Source organism: Neoarius graeffei, chromosome 12 (genome assembly GCF_027579695.1).
Source record: "Neoarius graeffei isolate fNeoGra1 chromosome 12, fNeoGra1.pri, whole genome shotgun sequence".
Classification (NCBI taxonomy): domain Eukaryota; kingdom Metazoa; phylum Chordata; class Actinopteri; order Siluriformes; family Ariidae; genus Neoarius; species Neoarius graeffei.
The window spans coordinates 66,046,912-66,061,196 of record NC_083580.1 but is presented as its reverse complement, the minus strand read 5'-3'; the positions used below and the strand labels follow the sequence as shown (position 1 = coordinate 66,061,196).

Below are 14,285 nucleotides of genomic sequence, written 5' to 3'. Positions count from 1 at the left end.
AATGAAAGTCAGTGTCGGAAAGACGGCGGAAATATGGCGTTTGACTGACAAGATGGCGTTTGTCTACAATCTGGAGCGGATGTGACGTCACATGCAAGTGCTCCGTACCCACTTAGGTTCACTCTTAAGGAGTCTTTCAAATGTTCATCAGTGAGTCTTGTTCTGAGTTTAGACTTCATGACATTCATGTCAGAAAAGGCAGATTCACAAAGGTAGGTAGACCCAAACAAAGCAGCTATCTTCAGAGCTGCTTGACACACATTCTTATATTTTTCTGGCTCAGCCAAGGTCCAGAAATGCTTTGCATATTGATGAGATTTCAACTGGATGTCATTCTGGAGGTTTAAAAGTTCAAGTTCAATTTCAACTGGATTGACACAGAAAAGTTCTGCCATCTTTCCAGAAATCTCACTTATGTCCACATCCATGAATGGGTTGGCGATAAATGTCACACAAGGCTCAAGTCTCTCAAAGTCTCTGAATCTGTCTGCAAACTCCTGTCCAAGCCCAATCAAGAGGTCACAGTACTTCCCTGTGTTCAAAACGCTCTGTGCATCTGCATGGGTTTCCAGAACCTTTGAGATGGAGGGGAAGTGTTGGAATCTTTTGGCATTTAGCTGCTGGACAAAAAAGGCCAGTTTTGCGCTGAATGCATTAACAGCGCTGATCATGTTAAGCACGTCTTTGTCTTTTCCTTGCAACTCTAAGTTCAAATTATTCATTTTCTCTGTTACATCTGTCAAAAACGCAAGATCAAGAACCCACTCTGTATCAGCTAACAGTGTGGCATCCTCCTGCCTCTCTTCCAAGAAAACCTTGATTTCATCCAGCAAGGAAAAAAAATCGTTGAAGTACCTTACCCTTGCTGAGCCATCGGACGTCAGTGTGGAGCAGGAGATCTCCATACGCCGCATCGCATTCCTCCAGGAGTTGTTTGAATGTCCTGTGTTGCTTAGCCTTTGCTCTAATGGAGTTGACAATCTTAACAACTGGCTTCATGACATGTTCAAACCCCATGACCTTTGCACAGATGGCCTGTTGGTGAATTATACAATGATAGTCCAGAAATGTAGGAAAATCTGGGTCCGATTTGCATCGAGCGATAAATCCAGCGTGACGACCAGTCATTGCGGGTGCTCCGTCAGTGGTTATGGACACCAGTTTTTCAAGAGGTATCTTGTGTTCTGTGAAGTACTTCTTCACGGCATTATCGATATCGACTCCCTTCGTAGTAGTTTTAAGTGGAAGTAAAGTCAAAAACTCTTCTTTCACAGTGAAATCATCAAAAGCCATCTGAATGAAAAGCGCCAGTTGAGCTGTATCACTCGCGTCAACAGACTCATCACACTGGATTGAAAACCATTTACAGCGATTAATGTCAATTTCCAACTGTCTTGCAGCGTCCGAAGACAGTGCAGACACTCTCCTTGCTATTGTATTAGCACCAAGTTGTACATCGGCAAAAGCAGACAAAATCTCTGTCTTACATTTATGGTCCTTGAATAACGTTTCAGCCACCGCTGTCATTGCCTCCTTTACGATGCAGCCATCAGTGAAGGCCTTCTTGTGTTTTGTCAGGATGTGTGCCACTTTAAATGAAGCCTCTGTGCAAGCATTAGCCTTCTGTACTGGTCTGGTAAAAAGAGACTGTTGTCGTTGCAGCAGTGTTTTTAACTCCTTGATCTTTTCTTTTCGTTTACTGCTACCGGCTGGAAAGTCCTGTGAAAAGGTGCTGTGGACTGTGGTGAAATGGGGCTCAATGTTGCATTTTTTACCAACTGCCACACTTACTCCACAGATCAAGCAGACAGACTTATCCTTCACACTTGTGAAACAAAAGTCTGTTTCCCAGTTATCATGAAAAAAGTAGGTTTTCTGCCTCTTGTTTTTCAGTAGCCATGACTTTCCGCTAGCTTGCTAACATGGCGAAACTTGCGTCTGGCTAATAACGACTCTGCCAGAGACTCTGGTAACGTCCTAACCAACGTCACTGAATTATGAAGTAACGTTAGGCTACTTTGTCAACAACCAGTCAAATTGGTTGTTGACAATTTGATTGGACAACAGCGTATTGGTAAAACTGATTGGCAAACAATTGTTTTATTCCAGCAGGTGGCGGAATAAATGTGAAATGTGTTTTTTGTGAAAATCTGTGTTTAATAATTATTTATTTGCTCAGCCTTTGGCGAGCTACTCTGTAGGGGGCGGCGAGCGACTGGTAGCTTGCGAGCGACACGTTGGAGACCCCTGGTGTAAATGGTAAAGCAATAAACTTTCAACACCGTGAATGTTTTGATTCTATTAATGCATTTTCCCAGTTTGAGCCATAGTATCTTCTAGGTGACAAATAATGCGCTGCAACTTGCTTTGATTAAATGATAAACAGAGCTGCAGGAAATTCTTTATATAAATGTATAGCCTTTATTTATCACATGTACACTCCAGCACAGTGAAATTCCTCCTTTGCATTTAACCCATCTGAAGCAGTGAACACACACGCACAAGTGAGCAATGAGCACACGCATGGTAAAGCAATGGGCAGCTATGCTACAGCACCCGGGGAGCAGTTAGGGGTTAGTTACCTTGCTCAAGGGCACTTCAGCCATGATACAGAGGGAGGGGGAAGTTGAGTTCATTCACTCAACTTCCCTCATGGTATTCCTGCCAGTCCTGGGAATCGAACCAATGACCCTTTGCTTCATCCCCAAGGCTGCTTCTTTAACTTTCAGGCCATGGCTGAACCACTAAACATTTACTGACTATAATTAATTATGGTACTGTAACAGAGCAAAATACTGAAGACAATAGGAAATTGTGTCTTTGCGAAGAAAATTTGAAATTCTGTTCATGTGCCCTTGATTGCTCTGTAGCTCACATAGTCTTCCAAACTATGACCATATCGATACAGAACAGTATGTCTGGCATTACTCAATACCAAACACTGTAGAGCTTTGGCAAAAGGCAAGTTGAAAACTGGAAAAAAAAAATCTTTCTTTAGGGTGAAATCTGAACAAGTAAAAATGATGACGAAGCCTTAGAAGATTAAAGGTGCATTAGGCAAGATTAATCAAAATTAGTCAAGAGCACTCCTTGTGTCTACACTCCATTCCTGCCAAATGTACACAAAGTCTGTAGAACCTACAGTGACTTATAGAATTAAAAAAGAGTGAGCAATAGCAAGGACTGGCATATCGCCTTCACGGATATTTGGCCATTAGATTAAAATAATTGGATGTTTTACAGTTTAGGGACACTCGAAGATGAACAATTAACAGATTAACAAATTTGAAGGCCAATATGATGAATTTGTACCAAGTTATAACACTACAACCACAAAAATTTGGCTCATACTGAGCTACAAGAATGATCAGAAGTGACTTAGTTGTCCCGTTTTTACTTTGTAATGAGCTTTCATGAGCTTTTAAGTTTCAGTGTTAGCATTGTTAGCACTGTTAGCTACACACTAAGACATGCTATGGAGTAAAGAAGCATTGTCATATTACTGAGATACAGCAGTGAGTAAAGCCTTCTATCCTGAAGACTCTCCCCAGGCATTTGTAGGCCTGTTAATGTTTGAGCTGGGGTAATGATCATTGTACAGAATCTGTACATTTTATTTGCTACAAGCCAAGGTACCAGTTTGATTTTACTAGTTACACCTACAGTATAGGTCACTATAATCTTACAATTGCTAACTGTAGCCCATCTGTTATGCTATGCTATGCTATGCTATGTACAATTTGCACCCCCTTCATCCATTGATGGAAAGGGCCCACCACAGGACCACAACTAACCTGATATTATCTGGAAGATAGATCAAGCTTAGCAAAACAGTGACACTGTGTATCAGGTGGTGCAGAATTATTGTGATTTTTCAGTACCTCAGGGTCACTGCTAGGTTGAGAACAGTCAACCAACCAAAACATTCATCCTGCAGCAGTACTATTGTTAGGAAGTAACACTGATGAACGGCGAGAGGTTGAATAGCCTACACTGTGTATGGAAGAATAATTAGTTATAGTCTCTAACTATAGATCCACAAGTAAAGTAGATGTGTATAATAAAGTCACATTAAGTGTACACAGTGTTTAAAAGACCTGATACACTTGTACCAGGACCACCCACATAGTGAAAGTAAGATTGGGATTAAAGAGCTGTGTGGCCATAAAAAAAAACATTTGTTAGTGAGACTAATCAGAAGAAAAGGCTTTAATTTGCTAGAGAGCATAAAGAATTGGCTCTAGTAGTAGGCATCCGTTCATCTTAGAGGATGATGGTGTAGCACTGTTGCGCTTTCTAGAGTGGCTGAATAGGCCGACTCTGGAGTGGCAGTCTCTTACACATCTGGCATAAACAAATTCAGATGGAGCTCTTGAGGATGTTGCTCTCGCTTTACGATCGGCCCTTTTCGCTTTGAGATGCACGTTCCTGTCCCTTTCAGCTTTCTGCAAGCCATTTCTCACACAAGCCCTCCAAGACTCCCATGAGGCCACGATGTTCTCCCAGGTGTTAGGGTTGATACCTGCCAATTTCAGGTCCCTTTTGCACACCTCCTTGAAGCAGGGCTGAGGTCTTCCAACAGGACAAGTCTCTTTGCGCAATTCCCCACACAAGATATCCTTGGGAATGCGCCTTGAGTCCATACGGTGCACGTGTCCTAGCCACCTGAGACTCCTTTGGATCAGCAGAGTGTGGATGCTTGGAATGCCAACACATTCGAGGACCTCCGTGTTGGTCAGTCTGTCCTGCCAAGAGATGTTTTGGATGCACCTGAGGCAGCAGAGTTGGAAGCTGTTAAGCCATTTTTCTTGTCTGGCATATGGTGCCCAAGATTCACTACCATACAGTAGAGTGGAAAGAACACAGGCTTGGTACACGCGAAGTTTGGTGTTTGAAGATAACTGGCGGTTGGACCAAACTCTCTTGTTCAGTCTTGCCATGACACCTGCGGCTTTACCGATTCTTGCACCGGCTTCGGCATCCAAGGAGAGGGAACTAGTGATTGTTGAACCCAGATACGTAAAGCTCTCGACTGCCTCTACGTAGCTGTCATCAATGACAATGGCTGAAGGGGAGTCAGCACCCTGTGCAAGAATGTTAGTCTTCTTGATGCTAATCATTAGCCCGAACTCTTTACAGGCATAGGAGAAGCGATCCACCAATCATTGGAGGCCAGCCTCAATGTAAGACAACAGTACCACATCATCAGCAAACAACAGCTCACGAATGAGCTCTGGAACAATGGAAATAGGCCATGTGGTCTGATGAGTCCAGATTTACCTTATTCCAGAGCGATGGGCACATCAGGGAATGATGAATCCTGACAATGCCAAGATTCATCTGGCTCAAAATGTAAAAGAGTGGTTCAGGGAGTATGAGGAATCATTTTCACACAGGAATTGGCCACCACAAAGTCCTGACCTTAACCCCACTGATAGTCTTTCTGATGTGCTAGAGAAGACATTACTGAGTGGTTCGACTCTCCCATCATCAATACAAGAGCTGGGTGAAAAACTAATGCAATCCTGGATGGAAATAAATGGTGTGATGTTGCATAAGGTTGTCAAAACAACACCATGGCGAATGAGGACCATAATCAAAGCTCAAGGTGGTGCAATGAAATATTAGTGTGTGGGAGACTCTTTTTTTTTGGCCACACAGTGTATATATATGTTTGGCTGATCCCATATACTCAACTCCATTTTGTGCACTTTAAGCATTATGCTTTGTTTATACACTGGATTTATGATGAACTTTGGCTCATAATATAGTAAGGAAATAGGATTATCCACTGAGAATTCAGACAACAACAAAAATGGCTGACACGTAAAACAATGCACTATATGGTAAGTAAGGCGTGAAATTCAGACACGCCTCTAAATTTTTTTTTTTAATTGGACAGAGGACCAGTCTGTCCTGATATCCAGTTGACAGAACCCTTACTGGATGTTTTTTTTTTCTTTATTTTGCTGAAACATAGCTTCTCCAGAGAGCGCTGTCACAATGGCCTTATTCTCTCTTCCATCCTCATCAACAGTTAAGAGCTGGTAAGGGACTCAGTAGCTCTGCCTTGCTTGGAGATGTCACAGACTGAAGTCTCGAGAACACAGCTGCCTTTTCACAAACTTTCATTGTCATGCCCCAGACTGCCTCCAGCATAAAGCAGAGTTTGCTTAAATGCTAAACTACAGCTCATGATCTAGTCCGAATGGCTGCCAGTTATACTTGTTTGACTTTGCTGCTCTGGATTCTCAACATCTCAGGTAAATAAAACCACTGATTATTTTAAAGAAGTTTAGATGATCGTAGACTTATTTGTCGTGTAAATGTCTTCTCTGTACTAAGTTATCCAAGGTTTCTTTGAAGCAGTTGGGCATTACTTATGCCTGAATTGTGCTATTCACTTTATTGCCTTTGCCAACTTGGTTGGAGGAGGTTATGTTTTCGCCTCTGTTTGCATGTTTGTTTGTTTGTCTTTCCCCAACATAACTCAAAAAGTAGTGAATGGATTTTGATGAAATTTTGACTAAAGATGCGCCGTGGATCAAGGAACAGTTGATTAGATTTTGATGCAAATATGGATATGTATGTGGCACCAGGATTTTTTTCCCCTCTTCCCAAGGTAACTCAAAAAGTAGTGAACAGATTTTGATAAAATTCTGCAAAAAGGAGGGCCATGGGCCAAGGAACAATTGATTAGATTTTAATGCAAATCCAAATATGTGGCTTGGCAGAGATATACACTCTACTGAGTGCCCTTCTAGTCTTTCTTTGTATCCAACAGTTGTCAGATCATCAGAAACACCATTCAAGGTAACCGAAGGCAGCACCGTGATTCTGTCCTGTCATTACTCCGTGAAGCAGCATGGCCTGAGCCATGTCTGCTGGGGTCGAGACTGCGGAACCTTCTGGTGCAATGACATCATTGTTCAGACAGATGAAAGTGGGGTCATCTCAAAGGTCTCTGACAGGTACAGACTTATCGGAGATGTTCTCTCTGGACAAATGGACCTGGGGATCCAGAGGATACGACGGACAGACAGCGGGCCGTACTGTTGCAGGATAAACATCGATGGGCTTTTCAATGACAAGAAGGTGACCTACACTTTAAAGGTCATGAAAGGCAAGTGAACTGGAAGAGGTTTAAAGTTTTATAATCATTTTTCATGCCATTTATATTCTAAAATGCTGAGGGTTGCCAAACCCAAGACTTTTTTTTTTCTAAAGCTGCAACAACAACAGTACAAGCAACTACTACACTTCATACTACAGAGCCACTGCAAACTCAGATGGGTGAGTCACATTATGGGTTTAAATCTCTTCAAGCTAGACAAATAAACCAGCAGATTATTATATTAAATTTTGGTATAAATACACAGATGATTATAGAAAATCTCACGCGCTGATTGGTCAAGAAATTTGGACTATTTCTCAATAATCATCTTGAGCAACTCAGCAAAATTGCAGCCAATCACTTCATCACCCTAAGTGAGGAATAATTACAAAAAAATGAAAGAAAATGCTGTTGCTAAAAGCACTAAAGATGCTACAAAGTTTGGTCTAAAACTATTCAAAGTAAGGTGGAATTGTGGTTTATTTTACCTATTTCAAAACAAAGTATTTTATGTTCGTCAGCTTAGATAAGTGACACAAGTCTGCTCACATGACATTTGCATGCCACTAAGATTTCTGTCTCCAGACTCTTCTTCCACACACGTTCACCACAGTATTTTTCACTCATTCTTAAGTATTCATTTCCCTATGTAATTTACTTAGTTACTTTTAAAATCAACATCGACAAATACACACAACGGAGCTATCTGGCAGCCAAAATTCTCTCTAAATCTTCCATATTTAATGAAGCAAACCTGACAGCCATGTTTGTTTACAAATCGTCACAGTCGCTTGCTAGTGCAGAAGTTTTACGTCTCTGACGTGTCTCTTTTCCAGTTTTTCATCCGTTGGTATGTTTTTCTCTTGTAAATATGCGTGAAGAATATCTAATGAAGTTTTGGTAGACTTTCGGGTGTTCAACGTGTCTTTCTCTTTCCCAGCGAACAAAGAAATGGTTCTGTGCATGCACAGCAGAAAAATCTCTCACTGGATATTCGCATCAGCTCTGACGTGTGACATCATGTTGTCTTGACAACCATGTAATATCGTAAACCATATTCAGTGCTCATTCTCCATTGGGTAGAGTGAAGTAATACAACCCCGATTCCAAAAAAGTTGGGACAAAGTACAAAATTTATAAATAAAAACGGAATGCAATAATTTACAAATCTCAAAAACTGATATTGTATTCACAATAGAACATAGACAACATATCAAATGTCGAAAGTGAGACATTTTGAAATTTCATGCCAAATATTGGCTCATTTGAAATTTCATGACAGCAACACATCTCAAAAAAGTTGGGACAGGGGCAATAAGAGGCTGGAAAAGTTAAAGGTACAAAAAAGGAACAGCTGGAGGACCAAATTACAACTCATTAGGTCAATTGGCAATAGGTCATTAACATGACTGGGTATAAAAAGAGCATCTTGGAGTCGCAGCAGCTCTCAGAAGTAAAGATGGGAAGAGGATCACCAATCCCCCTAATTCTGCGCCGACAAATAGTGGAGCAATATCAGAAAGGAGTTCGACAGTGTAAAATTGCAAAGAGTTTGAACATATCATCATCTACAGTGCATAATATCATCAAAAGATTCAGAGAATCTGGAAGAATCTCTGTGCGTAAGGGTCAAGGCCGGAAAACCATACTGGGTGCCCGTGATCTTCGGGCCCTTAGACGGCACTGCATCACATACAGGCATGCTTCTGTATTGGAAATCACAAAATGGGCTCAGGAATATTTCCAGAGAACATCATCTGTGAACACAATTCACCGTGCCATCCGCCGTTGCCAGCTAAAACTCTATAGTTCAAAGAAGAAGCCGTATCTAAACATGATCCAGAAGCGCAGACGTCTTCTCTGGGCCAAGGCTCATTTAAAACGGACTGTGGCAAAGTGGAAAACTGTTCTGTGGTCAGACGAATCAAAATTTGAAGTTCTTAATGGAAATCATGGACGCCGTGTCATTCGGACTAAAGAGGAGAAGGACGACCCAAGTTGTTATCAGCGCTCAATTCAGAAGCCTGCATCTCTGATGGTATGGGGTTGCATTAGTGCGTGTGGCATGGGCAGCTTACACATCTGGAAAGACACCATCAATGCTGAAAGGTATATCCAGGTTCTAGAGCAACATATGCTCCCATCCAGACGACGTATCTTTCAGGGAAGACCTTGCATTTTCCAACATGACAATGCCAAACCACATACTGCATCAATTACAGCATCATGGCTGCGTAGAAGAAGGGTCCGGGTACTGAACTGGCCAGCCTGCAGTCCAGATCTTTCACCCATAGAAAACATTTGGTGCATCATAAAACGGAAGATACGACAAAAAAGACCTAAGACAGTTGAGCAACTAGAATCCTACATTAGACAAGAATGGGTTAACATTCCTATCCCTAAACTTGAGCAACTTGTCTCCTCAGTCCCCAGACATTTACAGACTGTTGTAAAGAGAAAAGGGGATGTCTCACAGTGCTAAACATGGCCTTGTCCTAACTTTTTTGAGATGTGTTGTTGTCATGAAATTTAAAATCACCTAATTTTTCTCTTTAAATGATACATTTTCTCAGTTTAAACATTTGATACGTCATCTATGTTCTATTATGAATAAAATATGGAATTTTGAAATTTCCACATCATTGCATTCCGTTTTTATTTACAATTTGTACTTTGTCCCAACTTTTTTGGAATTGGGGTTGTACATGTAGGATAAGCGATATGATAACAATATTGCATGCTACTGAACCAAATGAATGAAACCTGCTAGAAGGGAATAGAATACATGTTTTTTTTTCCATGGAAAAAGTATCCTGTATGTATAATAATACTTAATGTTAGTTAATAATAACGTATTTTAATACATATCAAAAAGTTAGCTTTTTTAACTCAACTGATTTAAACTCATCCTCAGTAATACATTTTTTCAATGTACAATGCATAATGTTTGTAAAATGCTGTAAAGAAGTCAAAATTCAAAGTGGTACTGTTAGAAATCTCTCATGACTAACAACATACAGGCACTGAATAACATCTGGACACACCCTAATAAACGGCTGACTCCTTGTATGACTCTATTCATGGTTTAAAACAATGTCTTCTGATATTTTCTTTGTGCATCATCAGAAAAGATTATTAAACCTTGCCATGTAATGTCACTGCTTCATTACTGGGTCGGCAAAAACCACACGCTCACTCTGTCAATCTGAAACTTAGTGGGCTTCTAGGGAAGTGGTCTTCTGAGCACATGCATCTGCACACTTATTTTTTTTCTCACATTCTCTAGTGTCTACTCGCTCAGATGAGCCCAGAGATATTGAGTCATCAGCTTTTGACATTTATGAACAAAACCTCACCCTACAAAATGCTAATCCGATGGTGAGTATGACACACCTGAGTCACAGCATGTATAGTTTCAGTGACTTTCATGATGATTTTTAGGTTCTCCTAATTTGCCTTCTCTGTGTATTGTAGTCTGATGAAGCAATAACAAGCATAACACTACAGATCAACATCCCTGTACTGTCTCTGTCTCTCAGTCTGCTCTTGCTTCTCTTGGGGGCATTAGCCCTGCTGGCCTTCAAATGTACGTACCATATGTTCTGCATTGAGAAATTCATTACTTCAATGTTCAATGTGATATTGAAGCCTGATTGTGTTTTCTTATCATTTTGCATTCAGGTGGGTTTCATACGAAGGTCATAGATGGTGGATGGTGAGTTATAAGAAAGATTCCAGCTCATTTCAAACAAGTGCATAATACAGTGTCTTGCAAAAGTATTCAACCCCCTTGGTGTTTTTCCTGTTTTGTCGCATTATAAGCTGGAATTAAAATGGATTTCTGAGGGGTTAGCACCATTTTGATTTACACAACATGCCTACCACTTTAAAGGTGAAAATTGTTGCTTTATTGTGACACAAACAATAATTAAAACGAAAAAACAGAAATCTGGAGTGTGCATAGGCATTCACCCTGCCCCTCCCCCCAAGTCAAAACTGCTCCAACTCCTTCAAGTTAGATGGGTTGCATTGGTGTACAGCAATCTTCAATTTATGCCACAAATTCTCAATTGGATTGAGGTCTGGGCTTTGACTAGGCAATTCCAAGACATTTAAATGTTTCCCTTCAAACCACTCCAGTGTAGCTTTAGCAGTATGTTTCGGGTCATTGTTCTGCTGGAACGTGAACCTTCGTCCCAGTCTCAAACCTCTGGCTGACTCAAATAGGTTTTCCTCCAGAATTGCCCTGTATTTCATGCCATCCATCTTTCCTTCAGTCCTGACCAGCTTTCCTGTCCCTGTAGATAAAAAATATCCCCACTGCATGATGCTGCCACCACCATGCTTCACTGTAGGAATGGTGTTCTCAGGATATTGGGTTTGCGCCACACATGACATTTTCCATGATGGCCAAAAATATCAATTTAAGTCTCATCTGACCAGAGAATCTTCTTCCATGTGTTTGGGGAGTCTGCCACATGCTGTTAGACAAACTCCAAATGTGTTTTCTTAAGCACTGGCTTTTTTCTGGCCACTCTTCCATAAAACCCCACTCTGTGGAGTGTACAGCTTAAAGTGGTCCTATGGACAGATACTCCCATCTCCGCTGTGGATCTTTGCAGCTCCTTCAGTGTTATTTTTGGTGTCTTAGTTGCATCTCTGATTAATGCCCTCCTTGCCCGGTCTGTGAGTTTTGGTGGGCGGCCTTCTCTTGTCAGGTTTGTAGTGGTGCCATATTCTTTCCATTTTGCTATAATGGATTTAATGGTGCTCCCTGGGATATTCAAAGTTTGGGATATTTTTTTATAACCCAACCCTGATCTATACTTCTCCATAACTTTGTCTCTGGCCTGTTTGGAGGCTCCTTGGTTTTCATGTTGCTTACTTAGTAGTGTTGCAGAGTCAGGGTCCTTCCAGAACAGGTTGATTTATACAGACGTCATGTGACAGGTCATGTGACACTTTGATTACACACAGGTGGATCTTAATCAACTAATTATTTGACTTATGAAGTGAATTGGTTGGACCAACTCTTATTTAGGGGTTTCATACGAAATGGGGTGAATACCTATGCACACTCCCGATTTCTGTTTTTTCATCTTAATTATTGTTTGTGTCACAATAAAGCAACAATTTTCACCTTTAAAGTGGTAGGCATGTTGTGTAAATCAAATGGTGCTAACCCCAAAAATCCATTTTCATTCCAGCTTGTAATATGACAAAACAGGACAAACACCAAGGGGATGAATACTTTTACAAGACACTGTATTTATTATAATTAACACATTTTTATATGTCATGTTTTAGTCTGTCAAAAGAGCCAAGGCACATTGTTTACGAAATACGGACCAGAAGACCAGTGGAGGAGAATATTTATATCTTGGAATAGTAGCATATCCATGGCATACACACACAATAATTATGTCATGTTGTATGTTTATATATGTTTGTATAATCATGTCTGTTTGATTTTGCATCTCTGCAAAGAATGAAGTCTTATCAAGTGGAAACATCTGGAATATAAGAAAATTTACCTGATAAGTATTATGGTTCATTATGAGATTAAAATAAAACAAATGTAAGATTATTACATGTATTTCCACACACATTTACTCATTTTAAACTTGAAGTCCTCTTGTTCTGTTGGCAGACCATTTTACATATTTCATGTACTGTATTTATTTCTAAAAAGAAGTAAAGTTGTGTGTCTATTTGCCTATATTTTGAATTATAAAAGAAATAATTTGCTTTATAGGCAACAAAAAATTAAAAGACTACTTTCACAAACAGAGCTGTGCTGCTACACTACACTAAAAAAAAGAATCACCTTCAACAATGGTTCCTTGTTACTGATATTTAACATCGAGTGACTGCTTTTTTTTCAGGCTCACTACCTAGGGCCATCATTACATTACATTACATTACATCACATCACATTACAGGCATTTAGCAGACACTCTTATCCAGAGCAAAGTATAACAAGCGCCCACACATATCCAGCACCAGGGGGTCAAGGGGTTTCGGTGCCTTGCTCAAGAGCCATGGATTTCTTTCAGGCATGGATTTTCCTGCCAGTCAAGGGAATTAAACCATCTACCCATTGAGCCTAATAATGCTTCTCTAACCTTTAGGCCATGGCTCATCCATGTATTTGACACTGTAGAACCTACATAATGCACTATATGTATGTCATGTATTTATATTCAACATTTGGGTGATTGTCTCATTCTTATGTAGGAGCCAAACAGCTAAATGTTTTCGCCAAAGTTTTCTCTGCTTGTTCTGTTCATTAGTCATTTGTAATACGTTAAATGTCAGTTAGGGAGGCATGGTGGTGTAGTGGTTAGCACTGTCGCCTCACAGCAAGAAGGTCCTGGGTTTGAGCCCAGCGGCTGACGGGGGCCTTTCTGTGTGGAGTTTGCATGTTCTCCCCGTGTCTGCGTGGGTTTCCCCCAAAGACATGCAGGTTAGGCTAACTGATGGTTCTAAATTGACTGTAGGTGTGAATGTGAGTGTGAATGGTTGTCTGTGTCTATGTGTCAGCCCTGTGATGATCTGGCGACTTGTCCAGGATGTACCCCGCCTTTCACCCATAGTCAGCTGGGATAGGCTCCAGCTTGCCTGCGACTCTGTACAGGATAAGTTGCTACAGATAATGGATGGATGGATGGATGGATGGATGGATAAATGTCAGTTAATGAGTGACAGTAGACCATCAGCTTTGAAAAACATACAGTGTTATGAAGTTTACTTTGGGTGGGTGATATTTCAACAGAGACTTTTCAATATATTTTGCTGTTTCATGGGGTTTCGATTTCAAACCTAAATTAGTTAATTTCCCTAAAATTCTAACTCACCTAGATTACTGCCCTTTTTTTCTTTGTTGTTGTAGCATTACATTTGAATAGCCAGATACAACTGTAGTAGCTAAATCAAAAATATCTTGATTTAATAACATTGTTAAAGTGAAAATACTAGCAGACTGAGAGCTAAAACAGAATAAAAGCCCTAGCATATATCGGTAGATATACAAGACAGCATCTCTCTCTCTCTCTCTCTCTCTCTCTTTTTTTCAGATATGTGTCAAACCACAGTAAGAAAACAGTGAAGCAAAAGTACTGTGGACAACATTAGAGGCCACAGTTCTGCTGTGCTAGTTCCATTTGGCTGA

At 40.5% G+C, this 14,285-nt stretch overlaps 1 protein-coding gene across 1 annotated transcript; it reads left to right on the top strand.

The window, feature by feature from the left end:
• Positions 1-5,313: 5,313 nt before the first annotated feature.
• On the top strand, positions 5,314-12,503 carry timd4 (T cell immunoglobulin and mucin domain containing 4). The gene is given in 9 exon segments (XM_060934917.1): positions 5,314-5,372; positions 6,081-6,165; positions 6,167-6,263; positions 6,785-7,123; positions 7,228-7,293; positions 10,401-10,492; positions 10,589-10,700; positions 10,796-10,829; positions 12,422-12,503. Coding segments are annotated over 9 exon segments (966 nt in total).
• Positions 12,504-14,285: the final 1,782 nt, after the last annotated feature.